We start from the raw sequence: 22362 nt of genomic DNA, 5'->3' as shown, positions 1-22362 counted from the left end.
ATTTTTGCTATAGGGCTCATGTGCTTGCCAGGGACAGAGAGACAGCGAGAGATCACCCCCAGGGGGTATGGCACGCACACACACGCGCCTGGTGGAAATCTCAAGCCTCTAGGTCTGGGACTTGAACCACAGTTTGCCACATGGGATTCCAGCACTTTAACCACTATGCCACCTGCTGGCTCCCCAGCCAACAGCTTTTGCGAGCCTGATCCCTCTCCCTAGGCAGTTGCCTGCAGCAGTCAAGCCCATCCACATCCTGAGTGTGCCCAATCCAGGTATGGCACTGAGATGCCATCAGCGTGGGACCTGGAGACGGGATCCTGAGAGGAGCCAGTCCACACTGTCCTATGCTGACCTTTTCAATGCCTGCGGACACTTACTCAAACATCACCGCAGCCCTGTGTGTTGGCTGAACGTGTAGTTCGCCTGTAACTCGGACGGGGATTCTCCCTGTCGTGAGGACGTGCGAGAGCTCTCGTACTTCCAGGCTGCTTGTACGGAGGGCAGCATCTGAGCGGTAAGCTAGTGCTGTAAAAGAGCTCTGGCGTCTATTCCTGGAAGTTACTTGGACTGTGGGTGGCTTGCAAGTCCAGTTCATGTGTCTCTCCATACTCCAATTCTACGGCTCACGTTTTTCTTCTGTTGGGTATTCCCTAAACCTGGCAGGTCAGACTGCAACTCCTGAAGAATAATGCACTCCAGTGTCAGGTTAGGTGTTATTAGACCCAAACGGTCAGCTTAAAATGACTCCTCCTTGGGAACCAGCAGTTAGCATAATGGCTATGCCGCTGGACTCCCACGTAGTCGACCGCGGTTTGCGTCCTGGACCCGGTGGCTTAAAACTCACGCCGGGCGCGTGTGCGTGCGTGCCCAAGATCCCGAGAGGAGAATGGAGGAGAAGGGATTGTGGCATGACCATCCCCCCTGGGGGGTGATTTCTCGCTTTCTGTCTCTATGTCTCTCTCTGTCTGTCTGGTGAGCGCACGCGCCCTACAGTGAAAATCTCTCCAAAAAAAAAAAAAATGACTCCTCCTTTACAGTGGCTGCCTGAAAGGTGGGACATGGGCTGGGCGGGAGGTAGGAGCAGAGCTGGGCTTAGCATTATAGACTGGGCACCCTGTGATTCTTGGCCCACATTCATGGACTTACCTGCTCACAGAGTTTTTCTGAAATTGAATAATTTTAAGTTATGTATATTTTAAACAATTTTTTAAAAGACTTTTTTCTTTCTGAGAGGTTTTTACTATAGGGCATACATGCTAGCCAGAGAGGAGAGAGAGACAGAGAGAAAAAAGCGAGGGATCACTCCACCGGGGGACGGCCATGCTGCAATCCCCTCTTGCATTCTCTTTGGGCATGCATGCACACACCCAGCATGAGTTTCAAACCACCAGGTCTGGGACTTGAACCATAGTTGGCCCTGTGAGAGTCCAGCACCTCAACCACTATACCACCTGCTGACTCAGAAAAAAAAATTAATGCTCCAATTCCAGTGAATAAAATTATAAAAAAGTCAAAAGAACAGTGGTCAGAAAACTGAGTTTCACTTCCAGCTTGGCCTACTTGTGATGTTAGACAAACTCATCAACCTCACAGGCCTCACATTCTCATACGCAAAGTGAAGGGGTTGTGGGGCTAACAGGTGGAGTGGTGGTAAGGCGCTGGACTCCCACATGGTTAACTGTGGTTTGAGTCCCAGACCTGGTGGCTTGAAAATCTCTCTGGGCATGAGTGCGTGCATGCCCAAGCAAAGAATGGAGAAGGGATTGCAGCATAGCCATCTCCCCGGGGGTGATTTCTCACTTCACTTTCCCTCACTCTCTCTGTTGTTAAGGTCCTATGCCCTATTGTCAAGGTCCCCTGCATTCTAGAATATGTGATTTTATGAAGTAAAGAGGAATTCTTTAGCATGTTTTAAAAGTAACTTGGAATTATGGGCTTAAGTATACATTTTTAAATAGGAAGAAAAATAAGAACCTTAAATTTCAGAAAACTTTTAAGGTGGCTATGATTTTATCGTAGGTTTTAGGCAATTCCTAAGAGGCTCAAAGGACTTTTGCTGAGTGTTTTCTTATAAATAATGGAGAATTTTGTCAACTAATGAACGTTTTCATTATGTTCCACTGCTTATATTTTATGAAAGTTAGAAACACATAAATTTACATAATCAAGAATAATTTGTGTTTACCCAAAGCAGACTGTTTGCACATGAATACTGGGGGCGGGGGGGGGGGAAAAATGGGGGGGGGAAACATGGATGCTATTTTACACAACTACAGCTTTAAACACTCTCAGTTTTGCCTGACCCAATGTTTAGTAAAACTCTTCTCATAAGCACTCCCTGTACAACTATTCTTCTCACAGAAAAGAATTACATAAATTTTGTTTGTGGGGCTGGCAGGTGGTGTGGTGGTTAAAGGTGCTGGACTCCCACATGGCCATCCTGGACCTGGTGGCTTGCTTTCTCACTTTCCCTCTCTCTCTCTGTCTCTTTCTGATCAAAACTGAAAAATAACAATAAATAGTTAAAAAAATATTAAAAAGATGGGACCAGCAGTTGGCGTAATGGCTATGTTGCTGGACTCCCATATAGTAGAACACGGTTCGAATCCCAGACCTGGTGGCTTAAACTTAACGCCAGGTGTGTGTGTGTGTGTGTGTGCCCAAGATCCCAAGAGGAGACTGGAGGAGAAGGGATTGTGGCATGGCCATTCCCCCTGGGGGGTGATTTCTCGCTTTCTGTCTCTCTGTCTTTCTGGTGAGCACACGCGCCCTATAGCAAAAAACTTCTCCCCCCCCAAAATATTCATTGTTTAGATATTCTTGCTAGATTTCTTTTCTCTCTGGGATTCAAGGCACGGAAATGTTCTCTCTCTTAAGAAGAATTTATTTCTTTAGCAGGTAGTTGCTACAACGTGGTGGCTAAGGTGCTGGATTCCCAGATGGCTGACCGCAATTTGAGACTTGAACATGGCAGCTTGCTTGCTTTCTCTCTCTCTCTGCTCAAATTTAAAAAAAAATAATACTAATAAATAAATAAATATTTTTAAAAACTTTCTGGCATCCATGGGTTTACTGATGCTACATAAAACTAGACTGGGAAGGAATACATGAATGTACCTACTCAACTGACTCTTCTGGAACTTTAGGAATGCAGAATGAGGTTAAGTTGTTAAGCGGTGAAAATAAATTCCTCATATATATGAGAAGTCTATTAAACTCCAGACCTCAGACATCCCACTCAATGTCGGTAGTCAAGTAAGCTGGCACCAGTAGAACGATAGAAATGATAGTACGATACAAAAAAATTTAGCGGTGCTGGTCATTAGCATAGATTCTTCCAGGACGTGTCAGAAACAAAACAACACCCTCTAGAATTAAGATTTAAATTGGGAAATCCCCAAGTCTTGAGGATGAGAATTTATTTTTTAATACGTCTGAAAATCCCCAATACGTGACGTGGATTACAAGTGTAAAGGCACATTGCCATTTTAGAAACATAAAGCACAGTTCACATAGCACTTCTGACTTACGTTACCTGAGATATGCACAGAATTAAAAACCTAAGCCAGAGGAATTTTATAATGTGGAATTATGAATATTCCTTTTAATTTTTCTGCCCTCCCCCACTTCTCCAGGCAATATGATGAGCATATGAACTTGGAGATGGATGGAGGCCGTTTTGTTTTCTTTTTGTTTTAAGGCTGGTTCTGTCACTTACTGTCTGGTCTTACGTAAGTGGTGCCTTCTCTGTACCTCAGCTTTTACATCTGTGCAGTGGTTATAACAATACGTAGCCTGGGGCCAGCAGGTGGCGTGGTGGTTAAGGTACTGGACTCCCACATGGCCAATCATAGTTTGAGCCCCAAGTCTGGCAGCTTGCTTTCTCACTTTCCCTCTCTCTCTCTGGCGAGCACATGCACGCTATAGCAAATTACAAAAAACAAAAACAAAACAGAACAAAAAACAACATAAATAAAATTAAATAAATAATTTTTTAAAAAGAATACTTAACCTGCAAAATTATAATAAGAGTTAATAATAATAGCTAGCATACTGAGTGCTAAGTATGTGTAAGAAAAATTTTTGTTGTTGTTTTTGTTTGTTTGTTTGTTTGTTTTCAGGTTTCGCCATAGAGCACATGTGCTTCCCAGAGACTGACAGTGAAAGGGAGAGTAAGAAATCACCCCTCGGGGGGATGGGGGGGGATGGCTATGCCACAATCCCTTCTCCTCCATTCTCCTCCTGGGATTTTAGGCACAAATGCACATGCAGCCATTGTGAGTCTCAAGCCATCAGGTACAGGATTCGAACCAAGGTCTGCTATGTGGGAGTCCAGTGCCTTAAACACCATGCCACATGCTGACCCCAGAAAATGTTTTAAGTACTGATCATCCAATTCTTCTTTAATCCTCACAATAAAGTATGCCATCTACAGAAATCAACATTATTCTCTTTTACAGAGGATTTATTATTTTTTATTTTTTATTTATTTATTTTATTTAGAAATATTCTCCCCCTATCCTGCTACAGGGCATGTGTACTTGCTAGAGAGGCAGAGAGACAAAAAGTGGGAAATCATCCCCAGGGGAGATGGTCATGCCACAATCCCATCTCCATTCTCCTCCTGGGATCTTGGGCATGCATGCACACACACCGGGTCTGGGGTTCAAACTGTAGTTGACCATGTGGGAGTTCAGCACCTCAACCACTATGCTGCTTGCTGGCCCTGAAATAAAACTGTGTTGAAATCACAAAAGAACCAGAAGAACCTGTTTACTCTCTTTCACTGAACTATTGCATGACAAGGGCAAAACCTTGAAGTGTGTTATTAAGGCCTGCGGTGATGTGGGGAAATAGGCCTACATGCTCTCTCTGGCTCCACACCGGCTCCAGATCCAGGACAGGGAATCTCTGCCCGCTCTCCTGTAAGCAGGATGTTTACTCGTACACCGAGAACTGCTTCTGGCAATACTTTAAGGTATTAGGAGCAAGGCCAGAAAGAAGTAAGACTGTATTTTTACTCTTTTTTCTGATTATAAACAATAAGTTTGTTGTAGAAAATTTGGAAAGCAGGGACCAGCAGTTAGCATAATGGCTATGTTGCTGAACTCCCATGTAGTCAACCCAGTTCGAGTCCAGGACCCGGTGGCTTAAACTCATGCCGGGCACGTGTGCATCCCAAGAGGAGAACGGAGAAGAAGGAATTGCGGCGTGGTCACCCACCTGGGGGATGATTTTTCGCTTTCCATCTCTCTGTCTCTTTCTGTCTTTCTGGCGAGCGTATGCACCCTATAGCAAAAACCTCTCCAAAAAAAAAAAAAATTTTTGGAAAACAGAAAAATAGAGAAGGAAATGAAATCACCAATCTTAACTAACATTTTGGTAACTGGCCTCCTAGTCTTTTTTACCTATGTGCACATATTCCTTTTTTTTTTTTTTTTTTGAGGTTTTTGCTATAGGGTGCATGCGCTCGCCAGACAGACAGAGAGAGACATAGAGACAGAAAGCGAGAAATCACCCCCCAGGGGGGATGGTCACGCCGCAATCCCTTCTTCTCCATTCTCCTCTCGGGATCTTGGGCACGCACGCACACGCACCCAGCATGAGTTTTAAGCCACCGGATCCGGGACTTGAACCGCGGTTGACTACGTGGGAGTCCAGCGACATAGCCATTACGCTAACTGCTGGTTCCCGACACATCAATTCCTAATAAACTGAACTAAACATCAGAACAAATACTGTCTTTTCCAAACTTGTAAAGCTTTCAACTAATTCCAACAATGCTTCCATCTAAAAGTCTACTTCCAGAGCCTGAAGCACACGCTTGCAAATCCTCAAAGGAATGCTCAGAAAAAAGTCAAAACCCAGTCAGCACCGAGGTAGGCAAAGATGACAACATCCGAACAGGACTATACCAGAAGACAAAGGTTGTTCTTATGTGGTTCATAGCCCGTTCTAAAAATAGCTCCAGAGGAAGAAAACCAAAAGTGTCTTTGCAAGGCGGCAACCGAAGAGCCACACCTCCAGGGTGACTAATCTGAAGAGAGTTCCCATCATTCATCTGCTTATGGATAACTGTGAGGGTGATTTTTTAATAACAAATTCTCATCATTATACTCATCTCTGCAATGATTGCTTACCCCTGGGGGATCAAAGCCAGACTTCGGAAGTTCTGTTCAGTTGAATCCTCCTTTGCTGAATACAGAGTAAGAGGTTGCAGTGTTTCCCTTCCCAGCCCTTCACTCCACGGTGTATTTGTTAAAGACCCACTCAATACCCCAAAGCCACTGTTTCGGGGGAAACCTCTAACAGCACTTAACACTGCTCAGGTGACAAAGCCAGGAAAGCAGACCTCAGGGGAACATTCCACAGGCCCTTCGAGTGAGGACTCTGTATAATGGCACCTTCCCAGGTGAAACAGTATGTGATAACCTTGTCTGAAAAACAGACAAAATCTAAAACCCCAGCTCAGAGGCTTCTACTAATCATCTTCTTTGTCAAGGCCTTAAAACCAGCACTGGGCATGCCTGGCTCAGCTACAGTAACGAGATGCAGAAAGGCTTTTTTTTTAAAAGGTTTTTGCCATAGGGTGCATGTGCTTGTCAGAGAGAGACAAAGAGAGGGATGGCCACACTGCAGTCCCTTCCTCCATTCTCCTCTCAGGATTTTGGGCACGCATGCACATGCACCCAGAGTGATTTTCAAGCTGTCGGATTCAGGACTCAACCGAGGTTGGCCATGTGGTAATCCAACGCCTTAACCACCACTCCACCTGTTGACCCCAGATAGGCTTTTTGTTCTTCCATAAGAGAGAGATTTTTGCTATAGGGCACATGCACTTGCTGGAGAGGCAGAGACAGAAAGTAAGAAATCACCCCCCAGGGGGGATGGTCATGCTGCAATCCCTTCTCCTCCATTCTCCTCTCAGGATCTTGGGCACTTATGCACATGTGCCTGATGTGAGTTTAAGCTGCCCCGGCCCAGGACTTGAACCACAGCTGGTCATGTGGGAGTCCAGTGATGTAACCATTATACCACCTGCTGGCTCCCAGATAGACTTTGTTTTTGTTTTTGTTTGAGAGATTTTTGCTATAGGGTGCGTGTGCTCGCCAGAGAGAGACAGAAAAATAGAAAGCAAGAAGTCACCTCCCCCAAGGGGGATGGACTCACTGTAATCTCTTCTCCTCCATTTTCCTCTTGGGATTTTGGACATGCTACACACACACCTGGCCTGAGTTTTGAGCCACTGGGTCCAGGACTTGTACCACAGTTGACTACATAAGAGTCCAGCAGGGTAACCATCATGCCATCTGCTGGTCCCCCAGACAGGCTTTTTGATGTACCAGAGAAACTGAAGGAAGTCAGTCTCACTCCCCGTACACCAAAAAGGCAGCAGAGGGGAGGAATCAACATTAAAACCAGCCACATCTGGAATAAAGCAACAACCCAGTTTCTCCTTTCATGGTGATGATCATAAAAGGGCATGATGAGATCACGACAGACAGACCGGAAGGGTTGGTTTCCAGAGCCACAGGCCAGGCTTTGATAGGCGCTGTAGGTAATAGCCTAGACAACTGCGCTCAGCCAGACTTCCAGGTCAGTAAACTGAACGCGAGCCAGTCGGTATAGAAAGGTATACAGCAGGCATGTGGATGTGGCTGAAGGGACCAAAAAGCCCAGCTGTAAAGAAAGGCCTGGCCCCTTCATTTCCTGGACCATTTATTTCCCAAGTCTTGCCTTTAACGCAAGGCTGAGAACTTTGGACCTTCACAATGAATACTATGGTACCTGGGGACTTCCTCTAGGGGAGGGCTCAGAACTAGCAGGTCTTTTAGCTCAGTGTTTCTAGTCATTTTCATTATGCCCCCACACATGCCCAGAGCCTTTTCAGGCTCCCCCCCAATCATGATCCTCCCCACCAAAATATTAATACCACAGGTATACTGTGTATTGGGGGACTTCAAAAACTTTGTGGAAAGATAAAATTACTGCACATGTTTATTTTGGTAGAAAACATTTTGAAATCCACATAGAGTTTTTTCATAATTTATATCTTCTCTGGAGTTTTTAAAAACCTCTCACATAGGTTAACATGTTATATCTGTGCTTCACCTGTAGAAAGTCTTCTTGTGCTCCCCATTAAAAATCAATAATGCTCCCGTTACAAATGCATACATTATGGGGCCAGCAGGTAGCATGGTGGTTAAGGCGGTGGATTCCCATATGGTCAATTACAGTTCGAGTCCCAGACCCAGCAACTTGAAAAATCACACTGAGTGAATGTGCCTGTGTGTGTGTGTGTGTGTGTGTGTACCCAAAATCCCAAGGGGAGAATGAAGGAGAAGAAACTGTGGCATGGCCAACCCCCCAGGGGGTGATTTTTCACTTTCCCTCTCAATGTCTCTCTTTGATTCTCGCTGGAGAGTGCACACACCTGATGGCAAAACCTAAAAAAAAAGCATGCATTAGCTTATGAAATGAGACACTGGTACAGCCAAGAATACAAAACTGTGTGACAAGTTAATACAGCAGTTATGTCTATCAGGAAAATTTACAAATCTCTTTCTAGTGTAAAAACTTGCCTATACCAGTAGTACTATAATTTAACATATTTGCTTTTAAATCTGATATTAAATAAGAAAAAGACGTTCACCGAGCACCTACTATGTATGTGTAAGAGTCGTAACTCAAATCAAAGAATAATCAGGTGTTGTGACTCCAAATAAAATAACCAAAAATAAATATAATCCGTCTGTCACTCATAAATAATGCGTACGTATTTACTATATTACCCACCCAGCAACCTTACCTTTACTTTGGATTAAGTGCACAGACAATGAGACGGAACTAGCATCAACGCTATTCCAGAAAGATTGATGTAAAGGAAATAAGTAAAAAGTCCATGTTCTCAGATACAATCATTGCTTTCAGCCCGTCTCATTAACCTTACTCACGCCAGAGCACCTAGGCTAAGGGGGCTCTGTAGCCGATGAACCCACCTAACTTGCCAATGATTTCTCCTGCAACCGTAATAAATTATTTAGCCACTTTGTACTCACTTCTCCAACCAGCCAATAATATAACGAATGGAAACCAACACACTGTAATGGAAAAACCCAACACTCCTGGAGAGGAGACCTGCCATCTGGCTCCACCTTAGCTACTAACTCGCTGTGGGAAGATGGGAAGCGACCTCGCCTTGCTGAGAGCTCGCCTTTCCCATCTGTGAAAGGAAGCAGCCATACCGGATGTACGCACGGCGATTCCATGTTCGAAATGCCTTCACGGGGATAACTCACAGGTACCATCACATCACACGAAACAATGCTCCTTATTAAGTTCAACAAAACACAAGGACATGACATCTGGGTCAATTTAACCAGAAGACCTGGTAGAAAAAAAGTATTGCATAGAAAGCTACTGAGAAGAAAGAAAAGTTGCTTTCCAAGATAACAGTCTCATAGCGTAGGCCAAATATCTTTCTTATTTGAATGACATTTACTGTCACTCATGAGAATTCGCTGTAGCCCCTTTCTGAGCCACAGCTACTTCCTGTCTGGATCGTTTCTTAGTGTAAGACGCTCCATAAATCATGGCCTGCTGTGTTCAGTAATGTCTTCATCTTATTTGTAATTGGTGAATTATTTTAAGCTTTAGGGAATGTTCTTGAGTTTCAGCAATCTGGGATCTGGTGAATCAAGTCCATATTAGCCTTAACATACCCTCTACTACAGATTACAATTAAACCTGTTTTCTGGTTTTCCCCACCGATTTTATTAGACAATCCTCCACTCTGGTCCTCCCTTTGATCATTTTGGCTGCCATAAGCTAATAAATCTTTCCTAGTTCCATGGGAATGCTCTTCACCTTGGAAGAAGTCCAGGAAGAAGACTGGTCAAAGTGAAAGCTGGTAACAGGTCAGCTGGTGGTGTGGTGGTTAAGGTGGCTCAACCCACATCAATGTGCAGTCTGAGTCCCAGACCCAGAGGCTTGAAAAACACATCAGACATGTGTGCATACCCAAAAACCCCAAAAGAGGGAGAGATGGGGGAGAAGAGGTTGGGGTTGCGATCGTCCCCCTTGAGGGGTGCTTCTTCACTTTCTCATTCTCTCCAGCAAGTGCACATGCCCTCTGGCAAATTTTAAAAAGTAAAAGTAAGAATTAAAATGATTTTTAAAAAAAGAAGCAGGGAAAAAAAATGCATCATTGGCAGCTAAAATTTTTGCCATTAATAGATGTGGAATTGTTTTTTCAAACCAAGCATGTCCAAAATGGATTTTTTAAGTTTATGTAGTCCATGAGTGAGTGAGACAAAGAGACAAAGAGACAGCACCCACAACAGGGCCCTGGACCTGGGCTCCAACCCCAGCCTCTACAAGCTAGGATGATGGGCACATGGGTGCCCAGTGTACCCAGGGAGGTCTCCAGAGACAAAACAGCAACCCTCCCATGTGGGTCTGCCTTGCAGAGCACTGCATGTTACCCCTACACTCCTCCTACCCCAAATGGAGTGCTTTTAAATGAACGTCAAACTAACGTTTCTTCACCTATACAACATTGAAGACCGGCGAACAGTGTGCCAGGTGGCGTGGTGGTGAAGGGGTCAGCTCCCACATGCTCCACAGTTGAAAATGGGCTGGGCATGTATGCATGTATGCCCAAAATCCTAAGAAGAGAATGGAGGAGATACTATCTCTCTGTGTCTCTCTCCAGCGAGTGCACATGCCCTGTAGTAAAACTTTAAGAAAGAGAGATGGGCAAGGCACTAACCTAAGTGTTCCATATACCTGCTGCATAAATGCTAAACAGACAATACACAATCCCAAAAAACAACTGGAATTATATAATTTCCCAGTGTAAGAGTCCCAAAGAATCGAGTGTGGCTATAGTAATTTTCCCAACCAAAGTAACAAAAAAATCAGTCAATAGTGTCCTGAAAAAGCTATCCACTACTTTCACTACTGATTTTTATTTTGTCAGCTAACCTTCTGATTTAAAGAAACTTTTTGGTTTAAATTTTTTGAGTGATGGTGGTTATATAACAATATAACAATGTGAATGTACTTAATATCACCAAACTGCCCACTTAAAAATGGCTACCCTTGTAAAAATAAATAACATAAAGTAATAAGTAACAGCAGCATGTTATTTATATTTAACCACGTGAAGATCAAAGAAAAAGGGTGAAAGAGAAAAAAGAGAACAAAAGTAGAGAAGACATCTTTTGAAAACACGTGCTGTAGCCCCTTTCTGAGCCACAGCTACTTCCTGTCTGGATCGTTTCTTAGTGTAAGACGCTCCATAAATCATGGCCTGCTGTGTTCAGTAATGTCTTCATCTTATTTGTAATTGGTGAATTATTTTAAGCTTTAGGGAATGTTCTTGAGTTTCAGCAATCTGGGATCTGGTGAATCAAGTCCATATTAGCCTTAACATACCCTCTACTACAGATTACAATTAAACCTGTTTTCTGGTTTTCCCCACCGATTTTATTAGACAATCCTCCACTCTGGTCCTCCCTTTGATCATTTTGGCTGCCATAAGCTAATAAATCTTTCCTAGTTCCATGGGAATGCTCTTCACCTTGGAAGAAGTCCAGGAAGAAGACTGGTCAAAGTGAAAGCTGGTAACAGGTCAGCTGGTGGTGTGGTGGTTAAGGTGGCTCAACCCACATCAATGTGCAGTCTGAGTCCCAGACCCAGAGGCTTGAAAAACACATCAGACATGTGTGCATACCCAAAAACCCCAAAAGAGGGAGAGATGGGGGAGAAGAGGTTGGGGTTGCGATCGTCCCCCTTGAGGGGTGCTTCTTCACTTTCTCATTCTCTCCAGCAAGTGCACATGCCCTCTGGCAAATTTTAAAAAGTAAAAGTAAGAATTAAAATGATTTTTAAAAAAAGAAGCAGGGAAAAAAAATGCATCATTGGCAGCTAAAATTTTTGCCATTAATAGATGTGGAATTGTTTTTTCAAACCAAGCATGTCCAAAATGGATTTTTTAAGTTTATGTAGTCCATGAGTGAGTGAGACAAAGAGACAAAGAGACAGCACCCACAACAGGGCCCTGGACCTGGGCTCCAACCCCAGCCTCTACAAGCTAGGATGATGGGCACATGGGTGCCCAGTGTACCCAGGGAGGTCTCCAGAGACAAAACAGCAACCCTCCCATGTGGGTCTGCCTTGCAGAGCACTGCATGTTACCCCTACACTCCTCCTACCCCAAATGGAGTGCTTTTAAATGAACGTCAAACTAACGTTTCTTCACCTATACAACATTGAAGACCGGCGAACAGTGTGCCAGGTGGCGTGGTGGTGAAGGGGTCAGCTCCCACATGCTCCACAGTTGAAAATGGGCTGGGCATGTATGCATGTATGCCCAAAATCCTAAGAAGAGAATGGAGGAGATACTATCTCTCTGTGTCTCTCTCCAGCGAGTGCACATGCCCTGTAGTAAAACTTTAAGAAAGAGAGATGGGCAAGGCACTAACCTAAGTGTTCCATATACCTGCTGCATAAATGCTAAACAGATAATACACAATCCCAAAAAACAACTGGAATTATATAATTTCCCAGTGTAAGAGTCCCAAAGAATCGAGTGTGGCTATAGTAATTTTCCCAACCAAAGTAACAAAAAAATCAGTCAATAGTGTCCTGAAAAAGCTATCCACTACTTTCACTACTGATTTTTATTTTGTCAGCTAACCTTCTGATTTAAAGAAACTTTTTGGTTTAAATTTTTTGAGTGATGGTGGTTATATAACAATATAACAATGTGAATGTACTTAATATCACCAAACTGCCCACTTAAAAATGGCTACCCTTGTAAAAATAAATAACATAAAGTAATAAGTAACAGCAGCATGTTATTTATATTTAACCACGTGAAGATCAAAGAAAAAGGGTGAAAGAGAAAAAAGAGAACAAAAGTAGAGAAGACATCTTTTGAAAACACGTAAACCAACCTAAGCACCTGCTGGTGGGCATCATTTGTACATTCAAGAAAAGCCTGCTAACCCCTCAATGGGCACTTGAACCGATCACCAGCAAAGCAAAGATCAGGAAGAGCATAAGCGGGAGGCCAGCAGGTGGCGTAATGGTTAACATCACTGAACTCCCATGTAGTTGACCACGGTTCAAGTCCCAGACCCAGCATCTTAAAACTCACATGGGGCACGTGTGCATGCATGGCCAAAATCCCGAGAGGAGAATGGAGACGGGATTGTGGGGGGTGAGTTTTTGCTTCCTGTCTCTGTCTCTCTGGTGAGCACACATACATAGGGCAAAAATCTCTCTTAAAAAAGTATACAATGGAGGTTACTCTGGAAAAGCAGCCCACCACCTATCCACAAAGTGTATCTATACAAGGATGACTTCCATACTTTGAGACCTGGGTTATATCTAAATGTCATTTATTTCCAAACTCAGGGCTCTTCCTAGTAAGAAAGTAAAGTTTCTTTCCTACCACACAGGCCAGGGTCCTCTTAAAGATGGAATTAAATATTTGGGTTTTGGTTAACAGCAAACCAATGTACTACAGAGAAAAAAAAGACAGCAAGTGCCTCTTAGGACAGAGAACCACAAAAAATTCATAACATGCCTCTCTGTGTTTCAGTCCTTTTAAGAATATTGTTTAGTGCCTAAAACAAGTAGAATGACATTTTTTTTTCCAAAAGGCAACTTTGACCATACTTCCACAGTAATAAAGCATGCTCAGTTAGTGTCTAAATTTACAGCCGTAACTGTACAGTACAAGGCAAGGACTTCTTTAATGTATGAACTTGGGAGACAGATTTTTCAAAAAGTGATTGAAGCCAAATAAGATTTTCTGAAAATAGTTCTCATAAATATAACAAGCACCACTGAATATCATTTTATTCTAAATCAATCCAGTTTATGTGCCATACCCTAAGCTTATTTTTATAGTGTAGACAGTTTAGAACAATGCCTCCCTATGGTAAGAACTCGACATGGATTAGCTGAATGAATGAATGAGAAGGACCAAGGCTTAATTTGAGTTTGTTTATTTAACAGAGAAAAAACAACATAGGCTAAAATGTCCTATTCCTTCTACATCTATAAGGGCCTTATTTGATTATAATAGCAATACAATTAAAATCCGTTATCTTTGCATTTCAAAGTAACAGATGCCTTAGATCTACCACCTCCCCCCCTCCACCCCCCAGGAAGAAAAAAGGTGGAAAGAGACAGGAGAGAGGAGAGAAGGACAGGGGGGGGTATCTTCTGCCCAGAGTGTCTCCGAAATCGGGTTAGATCAGACCTCAGGCAAGCTGACGGGCCCCGCCTCACTTCATGCTCAAGTGTCTACCAACAACTACGTTGAAATACTCCACTACTATAAAACTGATCTTGCACTTGACTTTTTTCTCAGGGAAGATGGGGCAAGCTCACTGTAAAATACAATGGCTCTCATTCCCTTTGGCATTGTTCACCTAACGTACTTGCCAAGGCAACCAAGAGCTACAGAAGGGAACAACGCTCCACAGTCAGTGGTTCCCAAAGGACAGAGCTAGGGGAACTGCACCCTCCTGACTCACACGTCCGAGTCCTAGCCTCCAGTGCCTCAGATTACGACCTTGCTGGGGGCCAGTAATTAGCGTAATGGCTATGTTGCTGAACTCCTGAGTAGTCGACCGAGGTCTGAGTCTCGGACTTGGTGGCTTAAACTCACACCGGGCGCGTGTACATGCACGCCCAAGATCCCGAAAGGAGAATGGAGGAGAAAGGATTGCGGCATGGCCATCTCCCCTGGGGGGTGATTTCTCGCTTTCTGTTTGTCTGTCTCTGTCTCTTTGGCAAGTGCACACACCCTGTAGCAAAAACCTCTGCAAAAGAAAAGAATACGACCTTGTTGGGAGAAGGGTCATGGTAGATGGAATTAGTCGAGATGACATCATACTGCAGTAATTCAACCTGACTACGTCCTTACAAGCAGGGGAAATTTGGACATGGCTAGGTACACAAGAACACAGCATGAAGACTGGGGTTCTGCTACCACGAGCCAAGGAATTACCTGAAGTGAGGAGAAGAGCCTGGAACAGACACAGCCCTGGTGCCTGCAGAGGGAGCACAGACCTGCCAACACCTTGATTTGGGACGTCTGACTTCCAGAATCTAGTGTGTGGTTGTTATTGTAGCCTGAGTAAACTCATACAGACTACAAGCAGCCCATGAGAGCTGATAGCCTACCCACTTCGGACTGCATTTCAGGGCCAGCCTTGGCCACCACGATCGTGGCTATCTCATCAGCGGAGACCCCAGGACCTCACTCCCGAGCTGCTGCAACAATTCTGGTCTCCCTGACTTCACCCTCGACCTTGACTTCCTTCCATTGCCAGCCCCCACTGGTATCACCATGACATTCAAAGGCGCCAACATCTTTACAACACTCTCTTGTTAAAAAAATCTCGAGTGGGTCAGCTGGTACCATGGTGCTTGAGATAACTGGATCCCGCATGGTCAACTGCATGGTTCGAGTCCTGGAGCTGCAACTTGACAAACATGCAGGGTATGTGTACGTGTGTGTCCAAGATCCCAAGAGAAGGGACTGCATGTGGCCATCCTCCCTGAGGGTGATATCCCACTCCCTACTCTTCTGGCCCCTGACTCTCTGTCTCTCTCTGGTGAGCACACAAACCCTGTAGCAAATTAAAAAATATTTCCAGTGACTCCATAATCCCTACAGGAAAATGCACAAATTCTCCCACCTAGCGTTCAGGCTCTTCTACCTCCACTGGCAGGTCAGATTCTCCCAGCGGCCCTAAAACCTACAACCATTTTTTTGACATCGCACTTGGTCCATTGCTTATCTCACCTATCATCTGCCCAAATCTTGACCATGAAAATTAGCATGAAGACCCACCTTTTCCTTGAAGCTTGCTCTAAATCCTGAAGCCTAACAACAGCCAGAACTCTGACTAAACGCTCACTGCCCCAATGGTCACTTTGCACTGCAAACTGCTTTGCATGGTTCCCACAGCATTTGAAAAGTGCACACTTGGGTTTCACAGTTGGAGTGGCAACTCCTTAAGGATAGGGTTCAATCTAGATGTATTTCTCAAAGCCAAAGACAATGTTGAGCATGTTGTGGGCAATCCCCAAACTCTCACTGAATGAACTGTTGAGCATATGTTAAAAATTCCTAGTAATGCTATTTTTGGTTCCTCCTTCAACTGGGAATTTGAAATTGGAACAAATCTACAGATTCCATACAATACTAATGGTTCCACACATATCTCGGTGATTTAAAACTTGCAGGGAACAGGGAGAAACAATTACTTTAGCTCCAAGTTACTTACCATTCTTCATCACTACGTTGGACCAGACATTGGCATTCAAGGCTTGTACAATTCGTTTTACTCCTGTAGATTCTGGGAAGTCATCTAATCAGGGAGGGGAAATATATATTTATACACACACTCACACATACATGCATAATATCCATACATATGTATACCTATGTAAGCCACACTTTCAAACGATAGTGGCTTAATCATCACATTTGTTACTTCACGAAATAACTTATTAATTAGGGGAAAAAACGGCAAATACAAAACTTCAGAGCTCATGCTATGAATACGTTAGACATTAAGATAATTAAACACACGATATAAGAGAGGTCTATAATGAAGTCATCTCCACGGCCTCGCCAGTGGAACCCACTCACAGGCTCCTAGAAGTTTGAGAGTCTATTCGCTGTGCAACCCTGGCACTGTATCAGAGATGCCACACTGGGTTACCTACAGAGGATGAGACTCCTGAAGGCAGGTTCTGTCAGTATGCTGTCAGATCCCACGACTGCTCTACCTACTGCTGGGAACCATGGGACAGCATTAGTTATGGTAGATACCTAGAGAAGAACTTGATCAGAGAAAGTCTAAGAGTGGGAAGTGAAAGTACTAAGTGTGAGAGACAGGCAAAGTGTCATGAAAACAACTTAGTTCGGTCCTAGTACCGTCCTGCTTCTGGACTTCGACTGCTCTAAATAACAGGGCAGAAGTCCCAGTCAGCACACCGAGAGGGTGGTTCCTCAGCTACAGTACACATCTGATTGTGCACTAGGCAAGTGAAGAGCCTTCGGGTCTTGAAAAGCACACGAGTGCTTGTCGAAAATAACAGCAGAAGGCGTTTTCGTGTGGATAAGAAAAGTCTCCTGAGAGTTTACAGGACACGGGAGCTGGGACACAGTGGTGCACATGAAGCCTGCACAGCACGCCCACAGGGAAGGCCGTGGATTCCCGTCTGGAGACCTCCCATGATTCAAGCTGGATGAAGCAGGGCCGTGGATGTGGCTGGGGTGTCATGGACTGTAGCATCAAGAACCTGTCTGGGACACTGTACCTCTCTCTCTCTTCCTCTTACTCATGGAATTTAAAAAAAGAACAAAAGAACACAGTCCACCCAGAATCTGTCTCTGGGGGCCGGGTCTGGCCCTAGGTGGTTTAACAGGAAGAACACAGAAGTGAAAGTCAGAAGATTTACATTTGAACCCAGGCCTTGTTGTTTCTGGCCATTTGATCAAGGGCAAACCACTTATGGCATCCTTAAAGAAAAGTGGGGATGACAGCTCTGTGCACACCTGTCCTAGAGAAAGGAGGCACTGGGACTGAGGCCTTGCCGATGGAGCCTTGCCCACTGGACTGGGAACTCCCTCAGGCATGTCTGGGACCTAACGTGGTGCCTGAAAGACAGCAGGCACACAACAGCTATTCCCTGGGCTGCCGAATCCTTTAAAGAACACCACCCCACCCACAGAAATATGGTGAGGATTAACCTGAAATACTCCAGAAAGATGAGCTTATCACCACCAGTGCTTGGGGGAAGAGGCATTAAGAGGCATATTTATCTTAATTATGAAAGACTCCATTCTTGGGTAAGAAATACTTTGATATAACCCAGAACCAAAAATGCAGCCTGAAATGAAGAATTAGAACCAATACGATTTAAAAAAAATTTTTTTTTTTCTTTTAATCGAGAAGAGAGGGATGGGGAAAGGCAAGCCCTTGCCAGAGAAACACACAGGAACAGAAAGAGACAGAGAAAAAGTACCTTCCAAGGGAAATGATCACACCATAATCCCTTCTCCTCCATTTCTCCCCCCTTTCAGTATTTTGGGCACATGGTTTTTTTCCCCCCCAAGCAACTGGGTCTGGGACTTGATACACACAGTTGTGGGATCCAGCTCCCTTAACGACCAGGCAACAAGTTAGCCTGATAAAAAATGCTTTTAAAGAATTATTTATCTAATTTTATCTATTATTATTATTATTTCATAATTTGCTATATGGGACATGAAATTTAAAACTAACAAGCATAGAGTCCTACACTGCAGATAAAGATGAGGGCCTATGGCTTGGAACAGTTTGTCTTAAAAAATTCTATGAAGGTTTTCCATGACCTTACCTAAAAATGACCTGTCAAAAAACCTATTTTAAGATTAAGCTTGAGCTAGCAGGTGGCATAGTGGTTAAAGCGCTGGACTTCCACATGGTCAAGCATGGTTTGAGTTTGGGACCCAGTGGCTTGAAGTTCGTGTGAGGCACGTGTGCTTGCATGCCCAAAATTCCGAGAAGAGAATGGAAAAGGAATTGTGTTGTGGCCATCCCCACTGGGGGATGATTTCTCACTTTCTACTTCTCTGTCTTTCTCTGTCTCTCCCAAGAGTACCCATGCCCTATAGCAAAAGTCTCTCAAAAGAACAAAAAAGATTACACTAAATTAATAAAAGAACAGCATTCAGACCAAGGGCAAAGAGAGGACAGTGGTATAAAGAAGAGATTATGAAATCATAACCATCAAATCCTAACTTGCAAGGACAATAGGAAGAAGAGAAAATTCTAGTACCACAAATAAGCGATTGCACACGTGCTCACATACATACACATACGAACAGAGTGGAACTTGTCGGGGACCTAGAAAAACACAGAAACACAGGAGAATCTGTACTCCCTAATTGTCGAAATTTTAAAGAATGTACAGGGAGAAAAAACACCTTTTTTTTAAACTTTATGTATTTCTCCTATAAAAGAGAGAGGCAAAAAGAGAGACAGACAGACAGAAAAAGAGGCACCCTCAAAGTCTTCACGCTGCTATTCACCCCCGGCTTCAGCTAGTCTGGATCATGGGCACGGGCATGCCCATCCAGCCTAGCGTGTGCAGAGAGACTCCAGGTACGAACCTAGAACCTATGTGTGGGTTCCACTCTGCAGAGCACTGCATTACCAGTGAGTCACCACAAGCCAGCTTCATTGGCCTTTTCTCTCAATTTTTTTTTAAAGGTCTTTGCCATAGGGCACGTACATTCACCAGAGAGACAGACAGAGGAAGGGGAAGTAAGAAATTCTCCCTTCGATGGGGATGGCCATACCACAATCCCTACTATCCTCTTGGGATTTTCGGCACACAAGCATTACGTCCCCAGCATGATTTTCAAGCCACTGGACCAGGGCTAGAATCGTGGTAGACCATGTGGGAGTACAACAGCTTAACTTCCACACCTCCTGCCGGCCCCTTCACTTCATTTTTATTCTCTTCTTCTCTGGCAGAGTTTTACTGACAAAGATACAGTACTTTAGAAAAATCCTAAATAAGTCAAAGGGTCCCCAGTCCTCCAGTTCATGAGATCTCGGGCAGGCATGCATGTCCCCACTGTGTTCTGGGCTGACTGGGCTGGAGATTTGAACCATAGTTGCCCTGTGATAGCCAGCTTCTCTTGAGCAGTACATTTCTATTACACCACAGGGTCAGCCCAAGAAAATGATTTCTTGATTCCTTTTTTAAATATATAGGTTACAGATTTCACGTAATGACTACTTATGCCCCATCTGTGCACCGTAATCCATCTTGGTCACCCTTGCCCAGAGCGTCTTTTGGGATAGCTGGTACCTTCTCAATGCCGCCTAACCACCAGTCCTCTACAAGTCTAGCACCTTGTCCACTTCTTCCCCAAGGAGTGGACATGGGGCAGCTCAAGCTGCCACTTCATTCTCTGACCTTCTAAAGAGAAATCATCTCTCCTGTGTCTGAAATACCATAACGCCTGTGTTTTTCCTGTGATACATATGGGCAGTCTAGTCTACTTGGTTATTCAACTAGTTACATACATGTTTTATCTCTGGCACCAGATTATGTAAATTGATGGGGGAAAAAGTATCTTTTCCTGGTAGATCCCATGATAGGTGTACTTGGAAGGAAAAAGATGAGAAAAGAAAAGGGGGAAGAGAGAAGAGGGAGATGAAACAGAAGGTCCAGATGATAGGAGAAGACAGTTCATACAAAGTTACCCAGAGAGAGGCATTCTGGAACTATCTTTGGTTTCCAACATTCACAAGACCTACAAGACATCTGACATGACCTGTGGGGTTCCTGAGAATTCAGCTTTAGGTTCCTACAAACTGAAAATAAGTAACATTGGGCCAGTCAGTAGCATGGGTGGTTAAGGCAGTTGGAACCCATGTGGCTGACTACATGGTTTGAAAGTGGGCAGGTTGAAAAACATACCAGGCACATGTACATGCATGCCCAAACGGCCGAAGGGAGGGAAAAAGGAAAGAGGATGTATTTGTGGCGTGACCAGCCCCCATGGGGGGTGCTTTCCCTCTCTCCCTCTAGTGAGTGCATGTAACCTCTTGCAAATTAAAAACAAAAATGCAAACGAAGTAAGAAAGGTAAACTTTGCCTGTGAATATCTAACCCTCTTCTTTTGGCAGTGGTGAAAGCATAAGGGATTTGGGAAATAACAGATTTCTATCTAGAAAACTTTCCTCATAAGAAAAACCAAGAACATTTTCAAAATCCTAAAATGGATGGTGAAACAAAATAAATGAATTTTGCTCAAATCTTTCCAAATAGCTAGAGAAAAAAACGTTTCTGAAATTTTACTATGATTCTTCTTCCTTGAATTAAAATAAACTCTTGTATCTTAATTCAAATACTATGTGTTCTATTATTGCATAAACACTCACCATCCTCCTCAGGCAACTCCTCTGGGCTAAGTTCTACCAATTCAAAGCCATGTTTGATGCACCATTCTTGAGCTTTCTGTCGGCTTACACCTAAACATAATAAAATAATCTTTATAAGTAAAAATAAAATAAAACATGAATACCTCTGCAGTGATTTCCACAAATCTGAACAGATTTCCCTTCATGTCAATGTTACTCTAAGGACATTTCAAATAGAGTAATAAAAACAAAACAATTTCTCATCCCCAAGGTATCTATTCTTTTTTTTTTTTTTTTGGAGAGGTTTTTGCTATAGGGCGCGTGCACTCACCAGACAGAGAGAGACAGAGAGACAGAAAGCGAGAAATCACCCCCCAGGGGGGATGGCTACGCCGCAATCCCTTCTCCTCCATTCTCCTCTCGGGATCTTGGGCACACATGCCCGGTGTGAGTTTAAGCCACTGGGTTCGGGACTCGAATCGTGGTCGACCAGGTGGGAATCCAGCGACATAGCCATTAGGCTAACTGTTGGTCCCTCCCAAGGTATCTATCCTTTTAAAAATGTTAACCACTGCAACATCTCAAAGAGAAATAGCTGAAAATGCTGTTGTAAAGCAATAAAGTCCCATGAGCCCTACTGTCCTAAGGAACCAGATGTACTCCCTTCAGGAATGGCCAACACTTGCCCAACGACCCTCCCACCTGATTGCCTTACCGTTTTCATTCACTCTATCACAGACCAAGATCATCACCTCAGGTAACCACGCTTCTGCCAGCGGAAGCCATGAGGAGACGCTATCAAGACCCGATTTCTAGAGGAACAAAAACGAACACACACGCACACACACACATAGAAAAGAAAAAAAAAAAGACATTGAGAGTTCAGAGAAAATGCAGGGGGAAATAAAAGCAAGCACTTGGTAGTTTCTTATTCAAGATTCCATAGAAGGCCCAGACTTACTTGTGTGCTGTCAAAGTAAACCACAAACGCTTGTACAGACTCTGCGATCTCCGCAGTGACGAGAAATTTGTTTGGCACCACACACAGATTGATATCCGCTGAATAGTATTTATTATCAATGGTCCAGGGATAAAATCTCACAGCATCATCGGAAGTCACATCCACGATAAGATCTTCTGATCCAAGGATATCTAAATAAATGATACAACGTTACTACGTAGTGTCAAACCAGTACATCTTGGTGGATTTTCTCAGAGACAAGGTTAACCTGGTACTTTGGCTGCTTCCCTTTAGGCAAGGATTTCGAAGGCGCTCCATATGTATTAGGATATTTTCCTCTCTGGTCCTTTGATTATAAAAATAATGATAACATAATTTAAGTCATTGGGTTTTTTAAGAATACAAAAATCCTTATGGCTAGGTTAGCTAGTAATAGAG

At 43.8% G+C, this 22362-nt stretch overlaps 1 protein-coding gene across 3 annotated transcripts in view; it reads right to left on the bottom strand.

Annotated features, from left to right (window-relative positions):
• Positions 1-22115, bottom strand: part of AAGAB (alpha and gamma adaptin binding protein) — a 34095-nt gene extending 11980 nt beyond the window's left edge. For all 3 annotated transcript variants that reach the window (XM_027773808.1, XM_027773811.1, XM_027773810.1), the window contains exons 1-4: positions 21925-22115; positions 21679-21775; positions 20985-21074; positions 16320-16403 (exon numbers count right to left, since the gene is read on the bottom strand). In XM_027773808.1, coding sequence (XP_027629609.1) covers positions 16320-16403; positions 20985-21074; positions 21679-21712 — 208 coding nt within the window. In that variant the 5' untranslated portion in view covers positions 21713-21775; positions 21925-22115. The remainder of the gene's footprint in view (positions 1-16319; positions 16404-20984; positions 21075-21678; positions 21776-21924) is intronic.
• Between the last annotated feature and the right edge of the window lie 247 nt (positions 22116-22362).

The sequence above is a fragment of the Tupaia chinensis genome, unplaced genomic scaffold (assembly GCF_000334495.1).
Source record: "Tupaia chinensis unplaced genomic scaffold, TupChi_1.0 Scaffold000377_2, whole genome shotgun sequence".
NCBI classification, from domain to species: Eukaryota; Metazoa; Chordata; class Mammalia; order Scandentia; family Tupaiidae; genus Tupaia; species Tupaia belangeri.
Note: the sequence above shows the minus strand (reverse complement) of the source record. Positions and strands in the feature narration are given on the sequence as shown.